General features: G+C 38.0%; 1 protein-coding gene across 1 annotated transcript; it reads left to right on the forward strand.

Annotated features, from left to right (window-relative positions):
• The first annotated feature begins 11,002 nt into the window (after positions 1 to 11,002).
• LOC132305522 (premnaspirodiene oxygenase-like) lies at positions 11,003 to 12,729 on the forward strand. Its single transcript, XM_059803156.1, has 2 exons — positions 11,003 to 11,896; positions 12,109 to 12,729. Exons 1-2 carry the CDS (start codon positions 11,003 to 11,005, stop codon positions 12,727 to 12,729), a joined length of 1,515 nt encoding a protein of 504 aa, XP_059659139.1.
• The last annotated feature ends 485 nt before the right edge of the window (positions 12,730 to 13,214 follow it).

The following is a 13,214-nucleotide window of genomic DNA, read 5'->3' on the forward strand; positions in this document are numbered from 1 at the left end:
ATCGAAACCTTGCACATTCTACATCGTGATACCCATGCTAACCAGAACCAATAAGATAAAAGCACCAACACTTACGACACACCAACATTAGAAACAATCTCTACCCATCAGACACCGCATCCCGTTTTATTTGAAAATCGTCACCCCCAAATGACAACCTTCATACTATAAAACGACACTTTTACCACCTATTCCACTTTTACCCTTTAAGGCGACACTCCCTCAAACACCGTGCACACAAGACTCGTGACCTCAGTCACAGTAACTTACTGGCTCGTTAAAAGAAAAAGGTGTCTATCTGGCAATATCATCCTTACTGGTTCTAAAGACTAAGACGTCCACCATCGCCTCAACTGGTGTACAATCCCATCATATTCCTGACAGCACACAACAAACAACCCTCAATCCCTAAGTTATATTTGGATCACACCTTAAACCGTTCTGCTCCTCAACATTAAACATCACACTACAACACCATAACACCTTCACTACCACTCATTCCAACCACACTTCTATCCTATCATCCCACTAGACCATCAAGCCACTACTAAAGGATCTTTCCTAGAATATCCTTAAGACAATAGTATCGTAACAAAAAAAAAAACAAGCATTACTTTCGATACTCCCTATAATGATCAACGCATACCATTAGAAAAGATCCTCCATACGGCAATGTCATGCCGACAAACCCTCAAAACAAAATGAATACAAATCTTAAAATGCTCAACACCCAATTGTCACCTCAATACCATCAACGATGCCATCAATCATTAACGCTTAACCGACAACACCAAACCACTCTTTATAAGCAATCTAAGCATCCAAACAAGAAAACTTCATACCCTAAGTTCAACATCATTACTTTTCCTCATTCCCATTCCTTAAAACATCCTTGGCCCCCGCAAAAATCAAATGGGACTACCAACTAACTTATAAAATCAACTCGTCCCAATCACTCCAATCATTAGTCTATCTCGTCGAATCCTCAAACAGTAAGCACTATTTTTTGATACTCTAGACGCAATCTGAAATACAACCCTAATCCACAACTTTCAAATTCTAAAACACAATTCATTTGACAATACAATACTTACCAACTGTCACTTTATCCACAAACAACCAAACACTCCAATGACCCCATACTACTTGCCTTATTATGCAATCCTGCACTACACAACTAAAACTAACCACTATACACCACCTCAAGACTCTCTAGACTGCCGCGTCAACCTAGAACCCCGCTCATTAACCAAGCCATGCAACCGACTCACCGAGAGTCGATTACCCATAGCACACTCATGTAACTTCCCGAAATGAGAATCACCCTCGACTAACCAGTCTTTAAGACATACTCTTACATGACCACGAAATGATCCACATCCCGCAACCGGTTCTACGTCACCCTAGACCTACAGAGTCCAACAAGTCCCCTTAACAATCAAAACCAACATATTTCTTTAGACCATACTAAAATACCCGAAATATACGTCTACAACCCATAGACTACACCCGTGACTCAACCAACCTCTGCCACACCCACCTCAAACCGGTTTGAAAAGAACCTCTGCACCAAACCGTGACTCAAGTCACAAACACTAACCCCCTAAGGTAACACTTTTCTCCCACAAAACCTTCACTCGCACACCTGACCCCCACGGTCACAAGAACCTATACACCGATGCATGAAAACTCACACACAACACAGCCACCGTGCCATGAAATACAAACCCATTATGAAGTCGTGCTCTAAGCACCGCACAAATGAAACAAGAAAATCAAAATGACTACACACCAAATAGCTCAATCCACTAGCTGAAAACCAAGCAATTCATTCGATAAGAACTGGTACCCAAACAACCCTAGAGCAATTGAGCTCCTCGCCTACTCAAGTCAAAACTCATATAACCATCAATGCCGTGACAAGTACTAGCAACCACCCCAATGTTTAATCGCATAAGCATATATGAATATAGACATATATATATACAAAATGAATAAAACCCATAATACTACACAAAACATGTTTGCATATACCATGTTCATTACTTGTCACATTAACATTTAATTTAGAACTGCACACACCGTGCCTACCATTTTTCACCATACTCCTCATACACACAATCAATATGCTTTCCTTTTCTTTCATATTTCATTTATATGGTTAGATCATCTAACTATTTCTTGTACATGGCCATGTAACATAAACTTTAACATATAAACAATAAATGTGTAAACACATAGCAATGAAACATGTCTTTCAAAACCGTAAGTACATAAACATGTAAACAAGTAGATAGTTAAACATGCTTTTCAAATAACAAAACACTTTAGCAAATAGTCACATAAATAATGCAAATAATTTCCCACACAACCCTAGGTAGGCTTCTACCCGTCGTCCTAATGGTATTCGAACCATCGCCCTGATACCAAATTTGTAACGACCCGAACCCGAGGGTCCGAATCGCTAACCAGGTCCTTACCCGAACCCGAGGTCAACTAAGAGTACTATCACCCTTTCTTATATCAATACATAATATACGTGTCATCCCATGCTTTATAATTAATAATAATAATAATAATAAAATGAGATCATGGCTACAAAATATGTCAAATAGTCCACTAACCCATCAAAACCTGTGGAGGAACGTCGTCCGTTACCTCCTTCTTGTGACCTGAAAAATGTTAAAATGATGGAGTGAGCTAAGCTCAGTAGGAAGTGTCTAAGACATACCTCTTATGACCCCGTGAATCCACATATAGAATAGGAAACAAGAGAATGGGATCATACTATACCGGGGATGTAAACCATAACCACAACATCCATTATAAACACAAATGTCATCCAAGTTGCAAATACACCATGTATGCCAATGAAGTGCAATGCCATGCTCATGTCGCTCCCCATTTTTGAAACATTTCCGTTTCAACTTCCAAATCGTTAGTGTAATCCGACCCAAGGCACCTCTATGGTATCACGAGAGGAGGATTGACAAACTATCCACGACAACAAGACACCTCCAAGGTGTCGCATCCGGCCTAACTAGCTCAACCATACTCCTATCTAGACTACACTAACACCACGGACCACTAGGCGTCTCCTAGGCGTTCGGTTTTCGCAAACACTTTTCAAAACATTTTCCCAAAATCATTTCATTTGCTTTCAAAACATTTTTCCTATTTTCCTTTCCCAATGGATGCATGAATGCTTCATGCAATTCAACCATAGAATTTCACACATGCTTTGCAAATTAAATCTCTAAAATAGGTAATTCATGTTTCCCTTCAACATTATTTTAGTATACCGAGCATACAAAGCATAATTCATTTCACATAAGCATGCTATTACACAATTCCATACAAGTCATGTGTTCACAATATAGCAAGCTTTGTAGGAAATTTCTAATAATAACTCTCTATATTTGAAAATTTAGCAATTCCAACATAATAGGCACAGAAATTCACCACTTAAACATGCTTTCTCATACAACATCAGTTAATTCACATAAATTACATTCTTTAATTCAAAAGAAAATTTTTAGAAATATATCTCATGCTTTCTAATCACAAAATTCATCACTTATAACACAATAGGCATGAAAGCATCATCGTTTAAACATATTTCTTCATCACATATCAACTTAGCATGTAAATACATCTCATATACAACACATAGCAAAGTTTGCATGAAATATACACAATTTAATCATGTAATAATACAAATGATAAGGAATTAACTCACAAAATCCAAGAGGTTATGGATTAGAAACCCCTACCTCAAGAATTGCAAAAACCCCCAATTTTGTGCCCTAGATTTCGAAAGTCCAAAGTGTACCAAATGAAGAATTGCTCTGATCAAATCGTAGATCTCGACTTGCTCTTCGTTTTGCCGCAAACGGCTCCTGAAAATACCAAAAATTAAGGGAGAAATCTAGGATTGAATCTTGTAAAAAAAAAAGAAAAAAAAAAAGAAAAGAAAAAAAAGAAGAAGAATAAGAGGGGAAGGCAGTGAGCTACGGGAGAGAGAGAATGGTGAGGCCCAAATGTGGCCTCCTTGCCACTTATATGTAAAGTGGTGGGTCCCACCTCTTTTTACCTAAAACTTTCTTCTCCACCACAAACAAATACACATGCACATAAATTACAAACATTACAATTATCCCAGGTGGAACCTTCATCAATACCATTAAATGGTATCAATAACCATTTGGAATATAAGGGGTCTTAATTTCCCCTTAAAACAAGTTGAAGTAAGCAACTTCTCAGAGAACATAAGATAGAAATTGCTTCTATCATTGAGACCGAAATCAAAGCCTGTAATGTTAACATGGTTCATCAGGTCATTGCCAAAAATTGGAAACTTGCTTACAACTACCAATACTTAGACTTGGGAAGAATTTGGGTACTTTGGAATCCAATCACAATTGACCTCTAAGTTCTTCAGAGTATTAGACAAGCCATGCATTGCCTAGTTACTCTTCTAAGCTGCAGAACAACCTTTCATATTTCTTTCATTTATGCTGCAAATGAATACATTGAGAGAGAGACTCTCTGGGCTGATATTCAATCACACTCATCTACTATCTTAACACCTTGGATCCTTGGAGGAGACTTTAACATCATCAAATCAGTTGAAGAGAACCACAGAGGCACTGTGAAAACTACTAAAGCTATGCTGGATTTTCATAATTGCCTTCACAATTCCAACCTTGAGGACCTCAATTACTCAGGTATTTTTCATTTTTGGTCCAATAAAAGCCCAGGTGTCTCCAACATCTAAAAAAAACTGGATAGAGTTCTTATTAATGAGCATTGGAACCATTCATTCCCACTATCCCATTGTTAGTTTCTTCCACTTGGAATTTCTAACCACAGCCCAATGGTTATCAGCCTTGGTAATCCTAGACCAGAGAGGAAAATTCCATTCAGGTTCTTTAATTGCTGGAGTAAGAATGACTCATTCTTATTACTGGTTGAATTTATTTGGAGATCTCATGTTGAAGGCTACCCCATGTTTCAAGTCATAACCAAACTCAAGAAGCTCAAGCACCCTCTTAAGAAGGAATTTTTAAAGAACTTCAATGTAATCAAAGGTGAGGTTCAGGCTACAAAGGACTCCCTCTCTGAATGTCAGCTAGCACTTGATGCTAATCCTGATGACAACTCTCTTAGAGCACAGGAAAAGGCTCTTATTTCCACATATACCAGCCTTAGATCTTCAGAAGAACTTACCTGCAAACAGAAATCAAGGGTGGTGTGGCTCAAGGAGGGGGACTCTGTCACGACACAAAAATTCCAATAAAATCCTCAATTTATTCTACTCAAAATACATCAAAATACACTCAGGATCACAAATAAATGCCCTCTTTTATACAAAGTTAATTTCCTCAAAAATACATAAAACTCTCTAAATAAATAAATAAAATAAATCCTGCAATGCCGACTCTTTAGCCTAAGTCCGAATCTAGCAATCCCCGTTCATCTCTGGTACCTGAAACTGGAGCGTGGTGAGACTGAAAGTCCCAGTAGGAAAAACCATAACAAGAATTTCATGGAGGTTTAACAAAACAGCTTCACAAAATATCCATAGTCATGTGAGTATATAAGCAAAATAGATATGCATTTAATTAAAAAATTTAATCAAAACATTTAATTAAAACTATTGCAAACAAAACCACTCCAAGCCATTCAAGGTATTGAGAACCCTACACTGAAAAAAAATTCAAGGCCTTAAGCTCCCGGCCTCCCCTGCAACCTCGGCTCTCAACTCTCTCTGTCTTTCCTCAAAACTCTCTCTGTCTCTCACTTTGCTCACTCTATATTTCTCTCTGTTCTTTGTATTCACTCAGTGTACAACTCCTACAATTTATAATGACCTCCACCATCTTCCAACTTACGACAACTCACCATTGCAAAAATCAAAATATCAAAACATAATCATTACTTCAGTGGCCCCCGCTACCCACCTTTTCTTCTTCCTTATCTTCTCATCTCTTACCTTCATTTTCCAAACATAACACCTAACAACTACATCAGCCACAAAAAAAACCAGGACCACATGAACAATTCAAAGCCAAGAAATTTGGTTCAACAAATCTTCTGTGGCCCCGCGACTACATCACACCAACTTCCTTTTTTTTTTTTTTTTTTTTTTTTTTTTTTTTTCATATATGTATATATCATATATAAAGGCAAATCAATTCAAACCCATTTCTTATCTCATCTTTACATCCATCATTTCAATACAAAATATACCCAAGTAAACAATAGCCCACGTGAAGAAAATCAAATCAACAGAGATTTTGTCAAACAAAAATCCTTGTGAGACCTGCCACCCACCAACTTTTCCTTTATTTTCAAATTTTAGCCACCCACTCCTTCACTCTTAAGCATACAGGACACAAATAAATACACACACACATATATATATAAAGTAACTAAACAAAATGAGACCCGCGAGTTACATATCACCATTTCCAATTTTCTTGCCTCTCTTCCCACTAAACTCGGCTAGACCACCTGCTTCATTCCATTTCTAACCTCCATTGCAAATACAATACATATATAAATATATATATATTATATAACAAAACTAAATCAAAATTTTAAAATCCACTAACTTTAATAAATAATTAATTAATTTAGACAATCTAGAAATCATAAAATAATTAAATTAAAATCTTAAAAATTCGGGTCATCACAGACTCAAACACTTCATTTTTCTATAACTTAATTGCCTCCAGATTTAACAGAAACAAAATTTCCTCTATTACCACTGCCAATGGTGAGGTCTTTGATGATGAAAAAGTTATCAAGCAGGAAGTTGTCTCACATTTCCAGAATGCTCTAGGAATGAACCTCCATCCTTATCCTGGATCAGCATCATTTGAACCCTTCATCCAACCAACAATTCCCTCACAATTTTTTACAATGCTGTGTGCCATACCTACTGAAGCAGAGATCAAAGAGTGCATGTTCTCACTAAATAGTGACAAAGCAGCAGGACCTGATGGATACAATGCATTCTTTTTCAAGAATACTTGGTTTATAATTGGGCATGATGTTACAATAGTAATTAAGGATTTTTTCCTCGCTGGGAGGCTGCTCAAGGCGGTTAACTCAACCTACATATCTTTGGTGCCTAAATTATCTAATCCTTCATCACTCAATGACTTTAGGCCAATCTTCTGTTGCTCAACTATCTACAAATGCGTCTCTAAATTGTTAGCCAATAAACTCAAGCACATACTTCCTCACATCATTGGGCCCTCACAATCTACCTCTGTTCAAGGAAGACTGATTGATGACAGCATTTTGCTTGCACAGAAGCTCCTCAATGGTTATCATAGGCAGGGTCACTCACCAAGGTGTACAATTAAAGTGGACTTACAGCAGGCATTTGATTCTGTATCTTTGGAATTCTTGTTTGATTCTCTTCAGCTCTATGGCTTTCCTGCTCTATTCATTGCCTGGATCCAAGCATGTGTCACTTCTCCTTCATTCACCATTCTTATTAATGGTGAATTTAATGGTCATTTCAGGAGTATCAAAGGTCTGAGACAAGGAGATCCCTTGTCACCTTTCTTGTTTGTTATAATTATGCAGGTATTCTCCTCAATTGTCAACAAATTCACATTGGAGAAGCCATTTAAGCACCACTGGAGATGTAAAGCTATGTCCCTTACCCATTTAATTTTTGCTGATGATCTTATGCTTTTCTCCCATGGCAGCATTGCTTCAGTCCAAACTCTCAAACCAGCATTGGAGACTTTCTCATATCTCTCTGGCCTCAGGATAAATCATAGCAAAAGTTAAGTCTTCCTCTCTGGTGATAATTTGTAACTACTATTTTATCCACTCTTGGATTTGAGAAAGGATCCTTCCCTGTGAAGTATCTTGGTGTACCACTTGTCACTATAATGCTTAAGGCTACTGACTGCAGGGGGCTCATTAACAAGATAACTTCAAGAATTGTTCATTGGACAAGTAGATCACTTTTCTTTGCTGGCAGACTTCAACTCATAAGAGCAATCCTTTTCTCTACTCAGATGTATTGGAGCTCTAAATTCATCCTCCCAATGAGTATTATTTCTGAGTTTGATGCAACATTCAGATCTTTTCTTTGGTTTAGTCCATCACTTAAAAAAGCTGGTTCTAAGGTGAATTGGGAAGCTTGCTGCCTTCCTAAAAGGGCTAGAGGCCTTGGTCTTCCTAATCTCTATCATTGGAATAGAGTTGCTATGATGAAGCACCTTTGGCATGTTATCAATTCCAAGGAAATGTTATGGGTTCAATGGATCAGCACTTACCTGCTCAAAGGTAGAAGTGTTTGGGATGTAAAAATCATAGGGCAGTGTTCCTGGAGCTGGAGGAAGCTTCTTTAACTTAGGTCTTCTGTCTATCTTTTGTCAAGGTGGAAATTAGAGATAGAAGCTTGTCCAATTTCTGGTTTGACAATTGGAGTTCCTTTGGTCCTTTACATTTACTTATTACTCAACAGCAGCTCAAACAATCAAGCTTTGATACAAAAACTAAGCTGCGTTCATTCATTTCTGGCTCCAATTGGTCATTTTCTTCCTCCATCACTGATATCCTACCTCAACTACTACCTTCAGCATTACTTCCCACACCAGTCCCACAAAGGAAAGACAGATTCATTTGGATTCCTCCATCAAATGGAACATTCACAATTGCGTCTACACTTAAACTCATCAATCAGGATATACCTTCTCAGCCCTGGTCTTATCTGATTTGGTCCAAGCTCTCAATTCCAAAGCATTCATTCACACTTTGGGTTGCAATACAGAATCGTTTGCCAACCCTCAATAGAAGATGTGCAGCTTACCTCAACACCACCACTTGCCTCCTATGCAACAATGACTTGGAATCACACAACCATCTTTTCTTCAGCTGTCCCTATGTTAAACCCTTATGGAACATTCTGCAAGCACGTTGTGGGTTCTACATACTGCCCTTAAATTGGTCTGAATTGATACATTGGACTGCTCATCACTGGCGAGGCAACAATCAAGCTCAGTGTAATTCTATATCCAAATTAGCTCTTTCTTCTCTGGTTTATAATGTGTGGAATGAACGAAATAGGAGGCTTTTCAAGAAGAAAAGATTATCAGCTAACTCCCTACTTCATATGACATTATAACATGTTCGATTGAAACTCATGTCCTTAACATTCTTTGAATCAATCCACACCAGACGACTTATTGTGGATTAGGACCTACCATTATGCGTTCTAAGACCACCACCAGAGCCTCCAGATTGAGACCTTTGACAAGGAGAAGTTTCTCCATTGCTATCATCTTTGTATGAATGTGTTTGATTACAATGGATACTTTGTTGCCTTTAGGCTGGGTTGGTCCTTGTAGTTTTGCTTTGGGCCTTGTGGCTTATTCCCTTGGGCCTTGTATTTGCTTTGGGTTAGCCTGGTGTCACGGGCTTAGAGTTTCAGCACCACTCTAGCTGCTCCCGTGCGGCACCAAGACGTTGCTTTCACTCTCGCAAGTACTTGGTCAGCCTAACTCCCGTGCACACCTTAGCCAACACACTCCCCTCGTGCGCTTACTAGTGTTGTAGTTGCCCTCGCCCTCTCCTTACTTGGCTTGCACACTCACACACACTAAGGCACTTAAGTTGGCAAGGAAAGAACACTTCTATTACTTCAAAGAATGCTTTGTACAAGGCTAGCACTCAAGCTCTCTACAAGGCTCTCAAGACTTACTCTAGGACTTGTTTCCTACAAAATGAAGTCCTACCTCTATTTATAGGCATCCCCATCCCTAATGGACGGCTAGGATGCATTCTAACCAACGGTGGAGATTGATTATCTAGAATCTTCTCCCACCTTCTTCACACTTCCATACTTATCTACTAGTATCTACAACATTCTAGAATTCTCCATACTACTCCACACAACTCTGGAGAACTCTAGAACCTTCCACACACTTCTACACATTTCTACATATATCTAGAATCTTCCACATAACTCTAGACTATTCCGGAAGACTCTAGAAACTCCACTTGCCATGCAGTTGCCATGCAGCGTCCTTTTCAGCGTCTGCGTGTCGCCTGCATGGCACAACCTCCATAGGCGGGGCGTGACACTGGGCTAACTTGTCAATCTTGTATCACTTCTCCAATTAATATATTCTCATCTTACTTTTCACAAAAAAAAAAAAAAAGAGCCCAATTTTTTTCTTTCTTAATCCTACGATCTCATTTTGTTGTTAGTGTAGACTTTCCCCACCGTAAGAAATGTGGCAAATTCAAAGTATATATATATATATATATATATATATATATATATAATAATAAAAATATATTTTTAAAAACTCATAATTTAATTGAATCATGTTTAACGTGACTACTTTAATGCAAAGAAAATCGATCATTGACTTTGTAAAGATAATTTTGAACCACTTTGAAAGTGATGTGATTTTACAGTTGAGGCGTGAAAAATGAAGAAATTGTTAAATGATTTTTTTTTTTCGAAAGTTAATTGTTAAATGATTTTGAACGGTCAATAATGTAATAAGATATGACAAATCATTCCAAACATTAATTTTTATTTGATCCTTTGTCCAATAAGTAAAATTTAAAAAAGCTAGTTGTGCTCTTAATGTCGACGTCCATTCCAGACATCTGGCATTCCACATGGAATTTAACATGTACATTTTAATTCCACATGGAATTTATCATATATTATACGTAAAGTAAACGGATTTGTTTTACTTCTTAATTTTTATAGACAAATGGAAATCAAGGTTTGATTTTATTTTGTGTTTCCCTTGAATATCAGGCACCACTCATCTTAATTCACTCCTACTATAAAAGCATGCATATCTGACGAAGTTTTATAAGCACTCAACCCAAACAAGGCATAGACCAGTTTTGTTTGCTTAAAGTTGTCAAACAAGGCCTAAACCCTAAACCCAAACAAGGCCTAAACCTAAACCCTAAACAACTAGCTTTTGCAGTTGAGCAACCAAGTATGATGCTCCAGCTTTTCCTAACTTTTCTTCTTTGTTTGTTATTGACTGTGAAACATTGGAAGAAGACATCTAAAAGCTCAAAGAAGCTACCACCAGGGCCATGGAAGCTACCCATTATTGGTAACTTGCACCAATTGGTAGGCAGCGCAGGCTCTCTTCCACAACATGCCTTGAAGGCCTTAGCCAAGAAACATGGACCCTTAATGCATCTCCAACTCGGTGAGATCTCGGCTGTAGTCATTTCCTCACCGGAAATAGCCCAAGAGGTGTTGAAGCAGCACGAACTCAAGTACGCGCAAAGGCCTCGAGTTCTTGTTGCGGAGGTCATGTCTTATAATGGCTCAAGCATTGTCTTCGCGCCCTATAATGACTATTGGAGACATGTGCGGAAGATATGTGTCACTGAGCTCCTAAGCGCTAAACGCGTAGACTCATTCAAATCCGTCAGAGAAGAAGAAGTGCAGAATCTCATACAATGTATTTCATCTTCCCGGGGCCTTCCCATCAATATGAGTCAGAAGATATTCTCACTGTCAAACAGCATAATTTCACGCGCCGCGTTTGGCAAGGCATGTGCAGATCAAGGCTTGTTCATAGAAACGCTTGACGAAATTATAAGCTTGGGAGGAGGTTTTGGTTTGCATGATCTGTTCCCTTCAGTTAAAATCCTTCATTACATTTCCGGAACGAAGCCTGTCATGAAGAGGTTGCAAAGGAAAATGGACAAAATTCTAAACACCATTATGAATGAGCGCAGAGCCAAAAAGAAACACATAAATGACGTAGTAGTTGTGGAGGAGGAACATTTGGTTGATGTGCTCCTCAACATGGAGGAGGGTACCGGTGGTGATAACTTCTCCCTTACCACTGACAACATAAAAGGTGTCATTTTGGTAAAGTTCTACACAATTCATTTAGAATTTAATTAGTTTTTACTCGTACTATATATATATATAATGTGAACTATTTATCTTTCTTAAATTATCTTGATTTATAGAATCTATATTTATTGTCGTGATTATTGATTTTTTTACCACTGTGCCTCACCTGAACTTAATTTTTGGCTCCGCCCCTGATGACATCTTTTTTTTAAAAAAAATTTCAGGACATTTTTGGAGCAGGGAGTGAGACCTCTGCAGCAACCATGGTATGGGCAATGTCAGAGATAGTAAAGAACCCGAGAATAATGAAGAAGGCACAAGCTGAAGTTCGGGAGGCACTCAAAGGAAGGAGCAAGAATATTGATGAGAAAGTAGTTCATGAACTAAATTACTTGAAATCTATCGTCAAAGAAACTCTGAGATTACATCCTCCGGGCCCTTTGTTACCAAGAGAATCAATCGAAAGATGTGAAATTAACGGATATGAGATACCGGCAAAAACCAAAATGTTGATCAACGTGTGGGAAATGAGCACAGATCCAAAATACTGGGGTGACGGAGATTGCTTTAGACCAGAGAGGTTTGTTGATTCATCCGCGAGTTTTAAGGGAACTAATTTTGAATTTCTGCCATTTGGAGCAGGTAGGAGGATATGTCCAGGCATTTCATTTGCTAGTGCAGTCATTGAACTTGCACTTGCTCACCTTCTCTATCATTTCGACTGGAAAGTCCCAAATGGAAGCAAGCCAGAAGAACTCGACATGACTGAGACATTTGGAATAAGTTCAAGGAGGAAATATGATTTGGAGTTGATTGCCATTAATCCCATGTCCTCCATTGCTTGATCAGAAAACATTATTACTAGTATTATGTATGAATTAAATATCACTAGTGCATGTTGTTGGAGACAAGAATGTAAGTGGCAGTCCATATATATGAAGAAAATAATTAAGTATAGAAATTAAAGCAAGGATTTTAATTTCAACAGAACATCTGGAATGTAATTCAGTTGATCGATGATGTTGGCCTTTTAAAGATTGTATAACATATAGCTGATCTACGTACTGCCATTTCAGATAACTTCCTTCTATTAATGCATTGCAATTTGCCTTTTTTTCTTTCTAATGAGAGCTGGTTCTGGCTTTGAATATTGGATAATTGACGAAAGGTTGAGCAAAAGCTTAAAAAAATTTACAATGGTTAAGCCAAAGCTTCAAACTAAGAAAAGTAGGGAGTAAGTTATTATTTTTCTTATTTCAACTCATTGTGTTCTTACTCTTCAATCAGACTTAACATTTTTACAGTCATGAGTTGCAACCCCCAAAAAATT

Source organism: Cornus florida, unplaced genomic scaffold (genome assembly GCF_030987335.1).
Source record: "Cornus florida cultivar Cherokee Brave unplaced genomic scaffold, ASM3098733v1 CherokeeBrave_3.0.0_Hap2_Chr04, whole genome shotgun sequence".
Classification (NCBI taxonomy): Eukaryota; Viridiplantae; Streptophyta; class Magnoliopsida; order Cornales; family Cornaceae; genus Cornus; species Cornus florida.

Coding starts and splice junctions, on each gene's coding strand:
- LOC132305522 (XM_059803156.1), top strand. CDS start 11,003: ATGATGCTCCAGCTTTTCCTAACTTTTCTTCTTTGTTTGTTATTGACT. Junction 11,897..12,108: donor ACATAAAAGGTGTCATTTTG/GTAAAGTTCTAC, acceptor AAAAAATTTCAG/GACATTTTTGGAGCAGGGAG.